The sequence below is a fragment of the Pseudophryne corroboree genome, chromosome 6, assembly GCF_028390025.1.
Source record: "Pseudophryne corroboree isolate aPseCor3 chromosome 6, aPseCor3.hap2, whole genome shotgun sequence".
Lineage (NCBI taxonomy): Eukaryota > Metazoa > Chordata > Amphibia > Anura > Myobatrachidae > Pseudophryne > Pseudophryne corroboree.
Genome location: NC_086449.1, coordinates 110,867,709 through 110,884,888, shown reverse-complemented (window position 1 = coordinate 110,884,888; position 17,180 = coordinate 110,867,709). Strand labels below are relative to the sequence as shown.

The following is a 17,180-nucleotide window of genomic DNA, read 5'->3' as shown; positions in this document are numbered from 1 at the left end:
GTAACAGGGAGAAGAAGAGACGAGTAACGAACAGAACGAAGATAAGTTACTTTACCTGAATTTGTTTTTGCCCAAAGAGGTTGAACAAAGTGGAGTTAAACGCAGAGCCTGACAACAGAGATGTGATGGGGTAGGTGAGATCCATAGCTGTCCGCGTCAGGGAGGACATCATCTAGTAATAACCGTGAAGGAGAAAATAAGCCAATTAAATTAACAGTGAGACAGTAATATGGATTTCTAGATAAGGGGTACAAGTAAAATATAGTAAAATGCAGAAACAAAACATAAAGACAGAAATGATCATATAGTAAGTAGAAAGAAGGAACCGAGTAAAAAGATGGGAAGACCGGAAAGGTAAGATTCTGACTACCGCCTCATAGAACACAGCCTTACCTGTGCCCATTTATTTGTTCTCTCTTTAGTTCCACTGCCATTACGTTCTTCAGCGTATACGCCCCCAACCAGTGCCCCCATAGACGTGCCCCCTACCATGTCCACAGGAATCCCTGCCTCCTCCAAGGCTTTAATCACTCCAACATGAGCAAACCCTCTGTACACAAGAGAAACAAAGTATAAGTGTAAATGAAACAAACATCCTAGATATATGAAAGCTCATAATGATTCCACCCACCTGGCTCCACCACCTCCTAATACCAGAGCAATGGTGTTGCCTGTCAGAGCCCGAGCAAGTCTGGAGAAGTCACTGTGAAGGTCAGCCACATTCTGCAGGACTCTGGAGTAGAACTCCAGCTGGTGCCGAGACAGGAGAAGAGGCAGAGAATATGGGATGTCACAAGGAAAAGAACAAAGGAGTGAAACACAAGAGCAAAACAAATAAGAGTAAATGGGATCAGATTTAATATTAGTCTATCATTTTTTACTGAAACAGGAATATAAGACTAAGGGGGACATTTACTAAGCAGTGATAAGAGCGGAGAAGTGAGCTAGTGGAGAAGTTGCCCCATCAACCAATCAGCAGCTCTGTATAATTTTATAGTATGCAAATTATAGATGTTACTTCAGTGCTGATTGGTTGCCATGGTCAACTTCTCCACTGGCTCCCTTCTCCGCTCTTATCACTGCTTAGTAAATGCCTCCCTAAGTTTATTAAGTAACCCTAAATGCTTATTATGCTTCGTTCACAATGCTGCAGTTACCATTCTGTTTGGAGGCCTCTTTGTGAACACCCGTTTTGGAACTTGAATATGAAAATGTCCAGAAATCCAGCTCCTCAACTTGAGCCATTCTACCGTGCCCGATGGGGAAGGGCCATCCATGCGGTGAAGGAGAACGAGTTGTTTGAAAGACCGAACTGGAGAACTCTCCAGGAACTTCTCCAGCTGTAGAACGAGAAGAGAGAACCTGTGACACCAATTCTACTCTGAATTGAATGAGCGATATTCAGAGTTGTCTGGGGGAGATGGTAGATCTGGACACAGAGATTACAATGACCAAGCTTTTCCACAGAAGTACAAAAAGAAAACTACTGCCAGTGAATAAGTGGATGTGTTAAGTAATCATTGTTTAGTTTCCTTTACTTTTTATGCTGGATGTAGAAATTAGGATTTATTTCTTGTTAACTCTGTTTTCAATAAGTGACCTATTTATTAGCACCATTTGCTAATCCACGAGTACAAGACTTGCTCCCATACTGCATTACGGGTTTCCTCTCACCTCTCCCAGCGTTGGATCCTCTTCTCCTAGGCCAACCACTAAGATACAATCTGCCTGGCGGATGCAGCGTATGGTCCAGGGGGTAAGCGAGAACTCAGTTTGGTACAGGACAATGCGATGGAGATCTTCTTGTTGGGCCAGCCAGGTGGACAACTGACATTCATGTGTGCTGCAGAAGAAGGGCTATCAACATGCAAATTCACCAAGCCAATAGCCATATTTAACAGATAGAGATTGTTTTGCACCAAGCAGCCACCTTCACACCACAGTGTTTTACCCTATGCTGGGCATTGCATGGGTAGGAGCCTTACAAACCTTTCCAAGGCATAGGCTCCAAGCCGTGCCCTGATGATGTCACTTGTGAGAACCAGAGTTGGGCCTGAAAGAGGCAGATCATCAGTCTGTTAACCCTTCCACGGCCACTCACAGAGGCAGTATTGCAAACACCACCCTGACAGGTTCCTTACCTATGGCGTCCAGCGCATGCTTAAGCTCCAGGGTAAATGCAGTGAGAGGAACGTTATTACTGCAAGGTAGCACGCACACAGTGCAGAGATTGCTGGCCACACTGCCGGAATCTACGTGGGGGGAAGAGAGGAGGATCAGGCACAGGAGAGATCATTCTATAATAATGCTATAGATTCAGTCTGGCAGGGCCTTGGTCAGGTCCAGTGATCACTGGTCACGATATGAAACAAGTATGACATTATGCAAAGACATTCAGAAGTCCAGTCTGTTTTTCCCGCTCCTACATTAAATATTGTTTCATCAATTTGATTTTTTATGTATTAAATGGTCCTTCCAAAGCTGAAATGTAAGTTTTGCCTATTGAGCTGGATAAGTAAAACATGAACGCAAGTGTACTACTTACCTGTGCTGTGTTGATCCACCTGATCTGAGGGATCCTCTATCATGTCTGTTGGGGGAGATGTAATTCTCTGCAATGACTATGAAGTACTGCTCGGAACGTCAATGACATCATTCATTTTACCCTTGCACCACATAGAGCTGTGCAGGAATTCAGTGATGTTTGGCTACCAAAATATACGCAATGGGTGCAGCTTTATATCACCGGGAACTGAATCTCACATTTGGTGTAATGGGAGGCGGCCTTCTCGGCAGTGTCCAACCACACACAGACAGATTGGGCTAACTGCCACAGCACAGGTCACAAAAACCCTAAAAGAAAAGTATAGAGGGCTGCGTACTGGGGGCCAAAAATCCTGGCTATAGCAACTATTATATTTAACATCTGTTGTTTTACTTATCAGATAGAACCCGAAAAAAGGAAAAAATAAATACTTTTTTTTTTTAGAGTATTACAAGTCATATCCCGGGGGTCACAAACTAGGTGAAATGCAGGGGATTTACCGGTCCCACTTTCTAAAACTGCCCCCGAGTGTTATTTGTTCCAGTTCTGTCTATGGCAACAAGGGACTGTTCATCAGCAGAGATGTCTACCTGATTCCAAGCCAGATCATCTTACCGGTCACATCTCCTTGCGGTTGCTGTAGGTTTCCCAAGATTTTATGGCTTAAAATATGAATTAATCTGGTCACCACCTGCAGATATGATTAATGGATATAATGAATACATAGCTAATTGATTATCAGTAACATAACAGTAATGTGCATATGATGGGAATATTCCTCCAGCTGTAGATTTCTCTGACTTCCAGCTGATAACCTTTGACCACTGCTTTCATGGAGCTACTTGCAGCACCACCCATGTCCTTACTGCACTACAACTGACATTCGTCTTACACAGCCATTCAGGAACCAAAGTAATGGCGGCGGGGAAGAAATCTGGAAGAAATCTCCAGGTGGTTGGCTATAGCCTTTTGTAGGAAAATAAGACTAACAGTAAACTAAACCAACCAATAATAATCTGACACCCAGAAACGCCCCCTTCCTGTCAATCTTCTTGCGGCCATCAGTGCGAAGGAAAACTTTGTTAGAACCTGAGCACAACCACAAAGAGCTTTGTACCCGTATGTCGCGCGTGCGCATTGCGGGCCATACGCATGCGCATAAATGCCGTTTTTTCACCTGATCGCTGTGCTGTGAAAATCGGCAGCGAGCGATCAACCCTATAAACCATGCATTTCTCTACTTACGTGTTGGTATTTTGACTGTGTGCACTTAGAACAGGTGGCAGACATATAAGCAAGGGCGTAGCTACCATAGGTGCAGGCAGTGCAGCTGCCATGGGGCCCAGAGCTGAGAGGGTCCCACCTTCCCTATCAAAGATACATGTGTTGTATACATTTTTCGCCATTGGGTGGTACAGTACGTAGGGGTCCTTTCAAACTTTTTCCTTGGGTATGCCTCTGGACCTGCTCATTGTAGTGTGGTATAAAATGAACTGGAGGGCATTTTAATGTTATATAATATGAACTGGGGCACTGTAATGAGGCACAATATGAACGGGGAGCACTATATATCATAATGTGAATTGGGGGCCCTGTGCGGCATAATGTGTACTGGCAGCTCTGAAATGTGACATAGGGTAAACTTAAGCACTACTGCGATTCATAAAAGAAACTAGGGCACTTCTATGAGGGATAACATGAAATACGGTTATACTATGGTTCAGAAAATGAACTAGGGCACTATTATAGGTCAGAAAATGAACAACTGCTGCAGAGAAGCATTGGGATATAAGCATATAAGTACCTGTGGGTATCTCCTTTTGATGTAGGACATTGCTCCATCAGGGACTTTGGCAAGCTCAGAGTCCCTCACTGCATGGACGGATGTGGATCTTGGCTGGTGTGTTAAAGCCTCCACCTGTGGTAATAATACGATTTTAATTACCTACCGGTAATCCTTTTCTCATAGTCCGTAGAGGATACTGGGGATCCATTTAGTACCATGGGGTACAGACGGGTCCACGAGGAGCCATGGGCACTTTAAGAATTTGACAGTGTGGGCTGGCTCCTCCCTCTATGCCCCTCCTACCAGACTCAGTCTAGGAAACTGTGCCCGAGGAGACGGACATACTTTGAGAGAAGGATATAAAAGGATAGTGGTGAGATTCCGAACCAGCACACACAAACAAGAGGAAAGCTACGCTAACCAAACTGGAAACAGGAACAGCAACAGCTGAACAAAAATACTTAACCAAGTAACAGTGCAGGAAGAATGAAGCACCGGGTGGGCGCCCAGTGTCCTCTACGGACTACGAGAAAAGGATCTACCGGTAGGTAATTAAAATCCTATTTTCTCTTACGTCTTAGAGGATACTGGGGTACCATTTAGTACCATGGGGATGTACCAAAGCTGCCAAACCGGATGGGAGAGTGCTGAAGTTCCTGCAGAACTGATTGACCAAACTGAAGGTCCTCAGAGGCCAAAGTATCGAACTTGTAGAACTTAACAAACGTGTTCGAACCCGACCAAGTAGCTGCTCGGCAGAGCTGTAAAGCCGAGACACCGTGGGCAGCCGCCCAAGAAGAACTCACCGACCTAGTAGAGTGGGCCTGTACAGATTTTGGAACCGGCAAGCTTGCCGTGGAATAAGCATGCTGGATAGTGAGCCTGATCCAGCGTGCAATTGACTGCTTAGAAGCAGGACACCCAATCTTATTGGGATCATAAAGAACAAACAGTGCGTCCGATTTCCTGTGACAAGCTGTTCTCTTCACATACTGCTTCAAAGCCCTCACCACATCCAAAGACTTTGAAGTAGCAGAGGTGTCCGTAACCACTGGAACCACAAAAGGTTGGCTGATGTGAAACGCCGACACCACCTTAGGAAGAAATTGCTGACGAGTTTTAAGTTCAGCCCTATCCTCATGGAAAATTAAATAGGGGCTCTTGTGAGACAACGCTCCCAGCTCTGTCACACGCCTCGTCGAAGCTAAGGCCAACAGTGTGACGGTCTTCCACGTAAGATATTTTATGTCTACCTCCGGTAATGGTTCAAACCAGTCCGACTGGAGGAACTGCAGCACCAAATTGAGAACCCAAGGTTGCCCAAGGTGCCGTGGGAGGCACAAAGGGAGGTTGGATGTGCAGAACACCTTTCAAGAACGTCTGGACCTCAGGGAGAGAAGCCAATTGTTTCTGAAAGAAAATGAATAAGGCCGAAATCTGGACTTTTATGGAGCCCAGCCGGAGGCCCACAGCCACACCTGCCTGCAGAAAAAGAAGGAAACGTCCCAGATGAAATTCCACCGCAGAATAATTTCTGCTCTCACACCACCTTCCTGGCTTGGATCATAGTCGGGATAACCTTGTTAGGGTTACCTTTCCTGGCTAGAATCAGCCAATCAACCTCCATGCCGTCAAACGTAGCCGCGGTAAGTGCTGATAGACGAACAGGCCCTGTTGCAGAATATACTCGTGAAGAGGTAGAGGCCACGTATCTTCGAGAAGCATCTCCAGGAGGTCCGCGTACCAGGCCCTACTTGGCCATTCAGGAGCAATGAGTATTGCTTGAAGCTTTTCCCTTTTTATTCTTTTGAGAATTCTTGGGATCAGTGGAAGTGGAGGAAAGACGTACACCATCTGAGTCGTCATTGCGTCTACCGCCACTGCCTGCGGGTCTCTCGACCTGGAACAATACCGCTTGAGCTTCTTGTTGAAACAAGAGGCCATCATGTCGATTTGTGGATATCCCCATCGACGTGTCAAGCACCTGAACACTTGCGAGTGAAGGCCCAACTCCCCCGGGTGCAGGTTGTGTCTGCTGAGGAAGTCTGCTTCCCAGTTGTCTACTCCCGGAATGAAGACCGATGACAATGCCACAGCGTATTTTTCTGCCCAGAGGAGAATTCTTGACACCTCGGACATTGCTGCTCTGCTTTTCGTTCTGCCCTGTCGGTTTATGTACGTTACTGCTATCACATTGTCCAACTGGACCTGAATAGCCTGATCTTGTATATGGCCCTGAGTTTCAGAATGTTGCTTGGAAGGACGACTTCCTGACTTGACCTTCTTCCTTGAAACTGCACCCCCTGAGTGACTGCTCCCCAACCTCTGAGGCTTGCATCTGTGGTTAACAGAATCCAATTCTGAATCCCGAACCTCCGAACCTCGATGAATGAGAAGTCTGTAGCCACCACAGAAGGGAGATCCTGGCTTTTGCCGACAGACGAATCCTCTGGTGTATGTGAAGATGCCTTCCGGACCATTTGTCCAACAGATCGAGCTGAAAGGATCTTGCGTGAAACCTTCCGTATTGAAGTGCCTCGTAAGAGGCCACCATTTTCCCCAGAAGGCGAATGCATAGATGCACCGATATCCGGGTGGGCTTCAGGATATCCCGAACCATTGACTGGATTACTAATAACTTTTCCAACGGAAGGAACACCTTCTGCGACTCCGTGTCCAGTATCATTCCCAGGAATGGAAGCCTCCGTGTGGGCTCTACTGTAGGTGAGATTTCGAAAGGTTCAGAATCCACCTGTGATCCTGGAGAAGTCTGTTTGAAAGACCAATGCTGTCCAGCAACCTCTCCCTGGATGGCGTCTTTATCAGAAGATCGTCCAGGTATGGATTTATGTTCACTCCTTGTTTGCAGAGTAGAAACATCATCTCTGCCATCACTTTGGTAAACACCCTCGGTGCCGTGGAGAGACCAAATGGCGGCAGGGCATAGAACTGGTAGTGACAGTCCTACAGTGCAAACCGTAGATAAGCCTGATGAGGCGGCTAGACTGGAATGTAAAGGTACGCATCCTTGATATCCAGAGACACAAGGAATTCCCCCTCCTTCAGACCTGAGATCACCACTCTCAGAGACTCCATCTTGAATTTGAACACTCTTAAGTACGCGTTCAATGACTTGAGGTTCAGAATCGTCCTTACCGAACCGCCCGGCTTTGGTACTACAAACAAATTGGAATATTGGGGGTAATTCTGAGTTGATCGCAGCAGCAAGTTTGTTAGCAATTGGGCAAAACCATGTGCACTGCAGGGGGGACAGATATAACATTTACAGAGAGAGTAAGATTTGGGTGGGTTATTTTGTTTCTGTGCGGGGTAAATACTGGCTGCTTTATTTTTACACTGCAATTTAGATTTCAGTTTGAACAACCCCCACCAGTGGCGTAACTACTGCCCCCGCAGCCCTCGCGGTGGCTTGGGGGCGAGGGGCTGCGGGGGCGCCGCCACTGATTTAGAGCAGATTGACATGCGGACGAGCGTCCGCATGTCAGTCTGCTGTCTCCTCTCCCTCCCTGCTGTAACGGGACACGGAGGGCACAGCGCGCCGCGTGCGCCTCTCCAGTGTCCATCCTGCGTCTCCGTCCGTCTGGTCTAATAATGGAAGTGCCGTTCGTGAGCTCTGATTGGCTCACGAACCGGCACTTCCTTTATTAGACCAGAGAGACGGAGATGCAGGAGGGACATGAGAGAGGCGCGCGCTGTGCCCTCCTTGTCCCTCCTTCACAGCAGCGAGGGGGGGGGGGGGGCATATATCTGGCACAGGGGACACTGAGGGGGCATGTATGGCACTGAGGGGGCATGGCATGTATGGCACAGGGGGCATATGTGGCACTGAGGGGGGCATGTATGGCACAGGGGGCATATATGGCACTGAGGGGGCATGTATGGCACAGGGGGCACTGAGGGGGCATATATGGCACTGAGGGGGCATGTATGGCACAGGGGGCACTGAGGGAGCATATATAGCACTGAGGGGGCATGTATGGCACGGGGCACTGAGGGGGCATATATGGCACTGGGGGGGCACTGAGGGGGTATATATGGCACTGGGGGGAAGTGTGGGGGCATATATGGCACTGAGGGTGCATATATGGCACTGGGGGGGGGGTACTGAGGGGGATATATGGCACTGCATGTGTACCTGGCACATGGGGGGGGGGGCTATATTTGGCACTGGGGGCACGTGAGCACCTGGCACTGTGGGGGAATATCTGGCACTGGGGGCATATGTGGCACTGGGGGCATGTGAGTACCTGGCACCGTGGGGGAATATGTGGCACTGGGGACATATGTGGCACTGGGAGCACAGCCCTAGCAACAAGCACTACCCCCTAGCAACGAGCATGACACCCAGTGCATGAAACTCCTGGCAACGAGCATGACACCCAGTGCATGAAACACCTGGCAACGAGCATGACACCCTGAGCATGAAAACCCCTGGCACCGTGCATGGAACCAAGAGCATGAAACCCCTGGCAACGAGCATGACACCCAGTGCATGAAATCCCTGGCAACGAGCAGGTAATTTAAAAGTAATTAGAAGCCTTACTGTAGGACTTAATGTGTAATGGGCATTACGGTGTGTGGCATACTGTATCACGGACATTGCGGTGTGTGTCATAATGTGTCACAGGCATTACGGTGTGTGGCATACTATATCACATGCATTGTGGTATGTGGTATAATGTCTCAGGGGCATTTCAGTGTGGCATAATGTATAACGGGCATTGCGGTATGTGTCACAGGTATTATGGTGTATGGTATACTATATCACGGGCATTGTGATATGTGGTATAATGTCTCAGGGTCATTGCAGTGTGTGGCATAATGTATCACGGACATTGCGGTATGTGTCATAATGTGTCGGGCATTACTGTGTGTTGTATACTATATCACGGGCATTGTGGTATGTGGTATAATGTCTCAGGGTCATTGCAGTGTGTGTCATAATGTGTCACAGGCATTGTATGTGCTATAATCTATCAGGGGCATTGCAGTGTGTAGCATAATGTATAACGGGCATTGCGATTCCTGTCGTCATGTGTCACAGGCATTACGGTGTGTGGCATAATGTGTCACAGGCATTACGGTGTGTGGCATAATGTGTCACAGGCATTACGGTGTGTGGCATAATGTGTCACAGGCATTACGGTGTGTGGCATAATGTGTCGGGGGCATTATGGTGTGTGCATATTGTGTCATGTGCATTATTGTGCGTGGAATAATGTCTAAGGGCCATTGCAGTATGTGGCATAATGTATACTGGGCATTACTATAAGGAGGAAAAATGACAAATAATGTAAGGGGCATGAATCAGGATTATTTTTCTTTCCAGTGGTGGCTAACGTCTGGGCGTGCAGGTTGCAAAACTGGGGTATAAGGAAGTCTTTTCCTGCAATACCACGCCCCTTTATGCAAAACCACGCCCATTCCAACGAAGCCACACACCCTTTTTGGCGGCGCGCGCATGTTTGTCCCTTTCATAGTGCCAATTATGGGGGATGGGGGATTGGGGGGGGGCGCCGAAGAATTTTTTGGCTTGGGGGAGAAAAACTTCTAGTTACGCCACTGACCCCCACCCAAATCTAACTCTCTCTGCACATGTTATATCAGGAGGAAAAGGAAAAGATGAGAGTAACCTTTTAGGGATTTGAAATTTCCTATAAGGATTAACCCATGATTCTTCAAACATGGTAGTCAATTCCTTTGATACAGGAAAAGTGACTGAGGACTTCTTTTTTACATTAAAATAAGATTCCTCACTCTCCTCTGTCACCTTATCAGGAATTTGCAGAGCGTCTCTGATAGCTTCTATAAGAGCCTCTATCCCCTGTGACAGTGCAGCACCCCCCCCCCCCCCCCCCCCTTTCTGTATCCACCTCTCCCTCCTGCGTCAGACTGCAGGATATGGGCCAGAGTTCGCTTTTGTGGACAGATGGTAGGTGTCACGACAAGCTGTTTTTGTGAATCTGTTGGACTCAGATCAACTGATGGAGCAAGAGCTCCAGAATGCAGGAAACAGGGAGGACAAAGGTAGTTCCTTTTCATATATTTATTAATGGTAACAGAGCAGAATTAAACTATAGGGATACTGGGACTGACCAGTTCTGGGTTAGAAACTGTAGAGAATGTCCACTGAGTGATACGAGGCCAAAACAGGAGAATTGTGAAGAATAAGCTTTAGGTGATACGAAGATGTGGCAGAAGGGCTGGGAAGGCTGTTTGCTGGATGATGTGAAGACGTGAATGAAGAACTGTGAATACTGTTTGCTGGATGATGTGAAGACGTGAATGAAGAACTGTGAATACTGTTTGCTGGATGATGTGAAGACGTGAATGAAGAACTGTGAATACTGTTTGCTGGATGATGTGAAGACGTGAATGAAGAACTGTGAAGACCGTTTGCTGGATGATGCGAAGACGTGAATGAAGAACTGTGGAGACTGTTTGCTGGATGATGCGAAGACATGAATGAAAGGTACACACTGCAGCTGGTGAACCGCCACGGGAATTCCACTGAACTTGTGGACACCGGAGAGGGAGCGGTTAACCGTGACCGCGCACTGGGGAGCTGGCGAGCACAATGCAGCGAGAGCTGGCTGAAACTCGGTGAGAAAGGTAGGACCAATAACAAGAGACGCACAGTCAAAGCTGCGAGAGCACAGAGCTAGGGTACTGAGAAACTGCAACAAAGCACTGGCACAGAATACCACAGTCCCAGCCTATTTATAGGCAGCAGGGACACAGGATTGGCTGTACTCACCCATCCAGCTCATTGGTGCTGCTCCTGGTCTCCAACATGGCCGCCCTAATGCATCACAGACACACTTGGAAGCTGCGGCCACTAGGTCCTCCCCTCTGGCTCCAGGAAGCCGTCACCCCCGCCGCCGACCGCGCCGCATCCCCACACGGCCACCGAGCTCCGCAGGCCGCCGCACCGGAAGCACCCGAATCCTGGGACCCGTGGCGGTTGGAGCACACCGCATGACATTAGGGGACTGAGACGCTGGTTTGGGGACTGAGTCTCTCTGCATAAACTCATCCACAACCTGTCTTAAGTATTGCGTATCTTTCTCATTGCGGGACAATTTATTAGAAATATTGAAAATCATTACTTTAATGGAATCTAGCCATGCTGTTTCAGCCCCGCTAACCTGGGAAGGTGCACTGTACTGAGTACATAGTAGTAAGCTCCCTGGGGAAGAGGAACACTGCCGTACATGAAACACACTCTTTGCCTGACATTTGTAAATGTGACAGTACACACACACACACACACACACACACACACACACACACACACACACACACACACGAAAGGTTAAAAGCACAATTAACCCACAAAGAGCCCTTCTAGGGAGACACAGAGGTATACTGGAGCTACCACACAGCGCCCTTATCGCTAATGCCAAGCTTAGCTGGGTCGTAGACTAAGTATACCCAGATTGGGGACTTGGTACACTAGTAATCGCTACCCCCCTGCTATGACCCCCTGGTACTGCTGAGGTAATCTGGAGTCACTCCGGAGGAGCTGCACGTCCCTGTCAGTCAGCGTCTGTGTCCACTGCAGAGGGAAAATGGCGCCGGTGAGACGCTGGATCTGCTCATAGTGAAGCCCCGCCCCTTAAATGGCGCAAGGTCTTCCCGCTTTTTTATACTGGCTGAGGTAATCTAATGCTTAAAATGGAGTGAGATCCGTTTTAAGGTTGTTTTTGCCAGTGTGGGTACTGTGTATAGTGTACTGAGACACAGTTGTGTACAGAGTCTGGAGACGCATACTGCCCCGGTTAGAAGCCGTGCGTCTCCGTACCCTCATGCCGCCATAATGGCCGGTGACCCGCTAACCGGGACGCTGGCTTAGTACTCACCACTCTTTATTCTCCTGGCTCTGTTAGGGGTGGCAGCGTGCTGCGGGAATGTACGCTCACCGTGGTAGGGCTTACGAATAGTTCCCTCAGGAGCTAGTGTCCTCTCAGCGGGGATCGGGACCATTAACCCTTCAAGAGGTTGCCCCCCCTAAGTCCCACGAAGCAGACAGGCTGGTGCCATCCAGTCCTGCCTGAAAATAACAAACAGAAAAATAAATGCAGAAAACTCTTCAGGAGCTTCCATAAGCGTGACCGGCTTCTCTGGGCACATTTTCTAAACTGAGTCTAGTAGGAGGGGCATAGAGGGAGGAGCCAGCCCACACTATCAAATTCTTAAAGTGCACATGGCTCCTAGTGAACCCGTCTATACCCCATGGTACTACATGGAACCCCAGTATCCTCTAGGACGTAAGAGAAAATAGGAAGATGGTAATAAATTAATAATGATGAATAGACCGGTATTACGCGTTTCACTCCTACATATGAAATGCATCACATAGACATTGACGGCCATATTCACATGTCTCCTCTCAGACAGGAAGATGTTACTATTTAACCAGCCACTCGGCATATATAAACCCCCCTGTTGCCAGCATGGAGAGTAAGCTGTATCAGACACATCAGAGGTATATAGAGAAGACAGAACCTCCTACACTTACCATTCCAATCAGTTCTCCCCGGCCATGCTCCCCCACCACACACTTCTTCCCGTCCGGGTGCCAGATCACTGAGCGGAGACGCCCATTTAGGGCAATATATGTACAGTCAGAAGGGTCGCCCTTTCTGCGGAAGACAGGTAAGTCACATGTGGATAAGCACAAGGTAAGTAGGAGATGAAATGAATACTTGCCGAAAATTATCTATAAAAAGGGAATAGCAATAGAGAAAAAGAGCGAGGGGGAGATGTAGCAAACTTCTAAAGGGGACAGGTGGAGAAGCTGCACATAGCAACCAGTCAGATTCTACCTATCATTTTATATAATGCACTAGATCAGGCATGTCCAAACTGCAGCCCTCCAGCTGTTGAGAAACTTCACATCCCAGCATGCCCTGATACAGCTTTAGCATTCTCTGAAAGCAAAACTGTGTCAGGGCATGCTGGGATATGTAGTTTCTCAACAGCTGGAGGGCCGCAGTTTGGACATGCTTGCACTAGATAAAAGATAGCTAGAAGCTGATTGGTTGAAATGGGCAACTTCTCTTTATAATGTTTGATAGATCTCCCAGAGAGAGGAAGAGCGACATGGACAGACAGACAACTGGGAGATAGCTACAGTAAGATACATAGTAAGGAAAACTCATCAGTGAATCGGTACATGGTGTCACGGCTGAGGCTGTATGTAAATCCGGACTAGGTTGAACTGCTGGGTTTTGGCTTGAAATTTTAGGATGGAATTGAGCAGGCTCATTCATAGACGAGGCAGTTTGGCTATTCAGGAACACCTGGATGGATGCTGTATCAGGTGAGCAGGAATGGTGACGGGGGACCAGCTATATGGAACACTGAGGTATTGGGTTACCAGTGTAATAGGATACTATAGCTGGGATTTTCTTAACACCAAGAGTTCACTATCACTGGGATTAGAATAACCAGTGATTCTGGAGATGCTGCAATGGATTTGCAGAAGTATCTTTTCAGGAATGGTGGGATAGACTGTACCAGCGAATTAGGGGATGCTGCAATGGAGTTGCAGGAGCAGCTTTTCAGGAACACTGGGTTAGACTATGCCAACAAGTCAGAAGGTGCTGCAATGGTGAAGCAGGAGCAGCCCTTCAGGATCACTGGTATTGGCTGTACAAGCAAATCTGGATATGCTGCCATGGTGAGACACAAGCAGTCCTTCAGGATCACTGGGATTGGCTGTACCAGCGAATCTGGATATGCTGCGATGATGTAGCAGGAGCAGACCTTCAGGATAGCTCAGGAAGCCAGGGAGTACTTAGAGATGGAAACTGTACTCTTCTAGATTCCAACATGAGAAGCAGGAGCTCACAGCTGGTTGATAGACAAAGCACTGGCGATTTGCCTGAGCTGGGATTCAGAATTTATACCCCTGGCTTGCTGCTGATTGAGGAAGAAAATCACATGGCTGTGAAGTGGTTCCTGATTGGACTCTGGGCAGTCAACTGATCAGAACTGTCATGGCGCTGTCCATGACTGAATCTGGAGGGAACTACTGGTGTGGGGTGTGCGGCAATGACCAAAAATGGCCGCCAAATCTGTAAGCGCCGGCAATGGAGACACAGCGCAGTGGCAGACAGCGCAAGACGCCAGATGAACCAGCGGATGACGGACAATGACTCAGAGTGCGGTGTAGGAAAGAGAGAACATGGCTGGGAAGCACTGAATACCTCCATTATATGATACACGGTAACCAGTATATAGTACTCAGTAATCAGTGCATGATGATCAGTACATGGTGATCAGTACACGATGCAGTGATCAGTACACAGTGCGGTGATCAGAACACAGTGCGATGATCAGAACGGAACGGTGATCAGAACACAGTATGGTAATCAGTAAACGGTGATCAATACACAGTGATCAGTTCTCAGTGATCAGTAAATGGTAATCAGTTCTTGATGATCAGTTCTCGGTAATCAGTAACCAATCAGTACTGATCACGTTTACTTATCACAGAGAATTTGATCATCGAAAACTGATCACAGAGAAGTGATTACCATGGACTGATCACCGTGTATTGATTACCATGTACTGATCACTGAGTACTGATCACCATGTATTGATTACCATGTACTGATCACCAAGTACTAATCACTGCGTACTCATCACCGAAAAAAGATCACCAAAAAGTGATCAAGAGAACAGATCACTGTGTACTCATCACCGAAAAAGATCACAGAGAACAGATCACCATGTACTGAACACTGAGAAGTGATCACCGTTTACTGATCACCAAGAACAGATCACCGTGTACTGATCACCAAGAAGTGATCACCAAGAACAGATCACAGAGAACTGATTGCCATGTACTGATCACCGAGAACTGATCGCCATGTACTGATAACCGAGAACAGATCACCATGTACTGATCATGAGAACAGATCACTGAGAAGTAATCACTGAGAACAGATCAACGTGCACTGATCACTGAGAAGTGATCACCATGTACTGATCACCGAGAAGTGATCACTGTGTACAGATCACCATGTACTGATCACCTAGAAAAGATCACTGTATATTAATAACGAGAATAGATCACTAAGATGTAATCACCGAGAACAGATCACCAAGAAGTGATCACCGTGTACAGATCACCGAGAAGTGATCACTAAGAACAGATCACCGAGAACAGATCACCGAGAAGTGATCACCAAGAACAGATCAATGAGAAGTGATCATAGAGAACAGATCACTCAGTACAGATCACCGATAACAGATTACCAATAACAGATCACTGAGAAGTGATCACTGAGAACAGATCACCGAGAACAGATCACCAAGTACTGATCACCGTGTACTGATCACTGAGAACAGATCCCTGTGTACTGATCACCAAGAACAGATAAACGAAAACAGATCACTGTGTACTAATCACAGAGAACAGATCACAGACAAGTGATCACAGAGAAAAGATAACTGTGTACTAATCACCAATAAGTAATTACCAAGAACAAATCATCTGTTCTCTGTGATCTGTTCTCAGTGATCACTTCTCGTGATCTGTTATTGGTAATCTGTTATAGGTGATCACATAGATGTGACCACCGAAAACAGTTCCTCAAGAACTGCTCACCAAGAACAGATCAACATGTACTGATCACTGAGAACAGATTACTGTGTACTGATCACCGAGAATAGATAACCGTGTACTGATCAATGAGAACAGATCACTGCGTACTGATCACCGAGTACAAATCACCATATACTAATCACAGAGAAGTAATCACCAAGTACAGATTACTGAGAACTGATCACCGTGTACAGATCACTGAGAATTGATCACCATGTACTAATCACAGAGAAGTGATCACCAAGAACAGAACACAGAGAAGTAATCAACGAGAACAGATCACCAAGAAGTAATCACCTACAAAAGATCACTGTATACTGATCACCATATACTAATTACCAAGAAGTGTTCACCAAACCATGTCACCATGTACTGATCACCGAGAAGTGATCACTGTTTACTGATCACTGACTACAGATCACCAACAACAGATCACTGTATACTAATCACTGTGTACTGTACACCAAGTACAGATTACTGAGAACAAATCACCATGTAACGATCACTGAGAAGTGACCACAGAGAATAGATCACGAGAACAGATCACTGTGTACTGATCACTGAAAAGTGATCACCGAGAAAAGATCACTGTATACTAATCAAGAGAACAGATCACTGAGAAGTGATCGCCAAGAACCGATTACCGAAAAGTGATCATCAAGTACAGATCACCAAGATGTGATCACTGAGAAAATATCAGTGTATACTGATCACAATATACAGATCACCAAGTAGTGATCAACGAGAAATGATCACAGAGAACAGATCACGGTGTACTGATCATCAATAAGTGATCACCAAGAATAAATCACTGTGTACTGATCACTGAAAAAAGATCCACCGAGAACAGATCACAGAGAACTGATCACCGTAAACTAATCATGAGAACAGATCACCAAGAAGTGATCATCGAGAACAGATCGTGTACTGATCACCGAGAACGGATCACCGTACACTGATCACCTAGAAGTGATCACCATTTACTGATCACTTAGAAGTGATCACCATGTACAGATCACAGAGAAGTGATCACCGTGTACAGTTCACGAGAACAGAACACCGTGTACAGATTGCCGATAACAGATCACCGAGAAGTGATCACCAATAATAGATCACCGAGAAGTGATCACCAATAACAGATCACCGAGAAGTGATCACTGATAACAGATCACGGATAACAGATCACGAGAAGTGATCATGGATAACAGATC

The 17,180-nt window shown here is 46.8% G+C and overlaps 1 protein-coding gene across 2 annotated transcripts in view; it reads right to left on the bottom strand.

Moving 5' to 3' along the window:
* The window catches only part of LOC134936575 (patatin-like phospholipase domain-containing protein 6), a 112,085-nt gene that overhangs the window by 23,686 nt on the left and 71,219 nt on the right, over positions 1–17,180 (bottom strand). For both annotated transcript variants that reach the window (XM_063931665.1, XM_063931666.1), the window contains exons 18-27: positions 12,874–12,997; positions 4,350–4,463; positions 3,161–3,236; positions 2,142–2,252; positions 1,990–2,053; positions 1,675–1,843; positions 1,158–1,340; positions 632–750; positions 394–550; positions 56–172 (exon numbers count right to left, since the gene is read on the bottom strand). In XM_063931665.1, the coding sequence (XP_063787735.1) occupies positions 56–172; positions 394–550; positions 632–750; positions 1,158–1,340; positions 1,675–1,843; positions 1,990–2,053; positions 2,142–2,252; positions 3,161–3,236; positions 4,350–4,463; positions 12,874–12,997 (1,234 nt within the window). The remainder of the gene's footprint in view (positions 1–55; positions 173–393; positions 551–631; positions 751–1,157; positions 1,341–1,674; positions 1,844–1,989; positions 2,054–2,141; positions 2,253–3,160; positions 3,237–4,349; positions 4,464–12,873; positions 12,998–17,180) is intronic.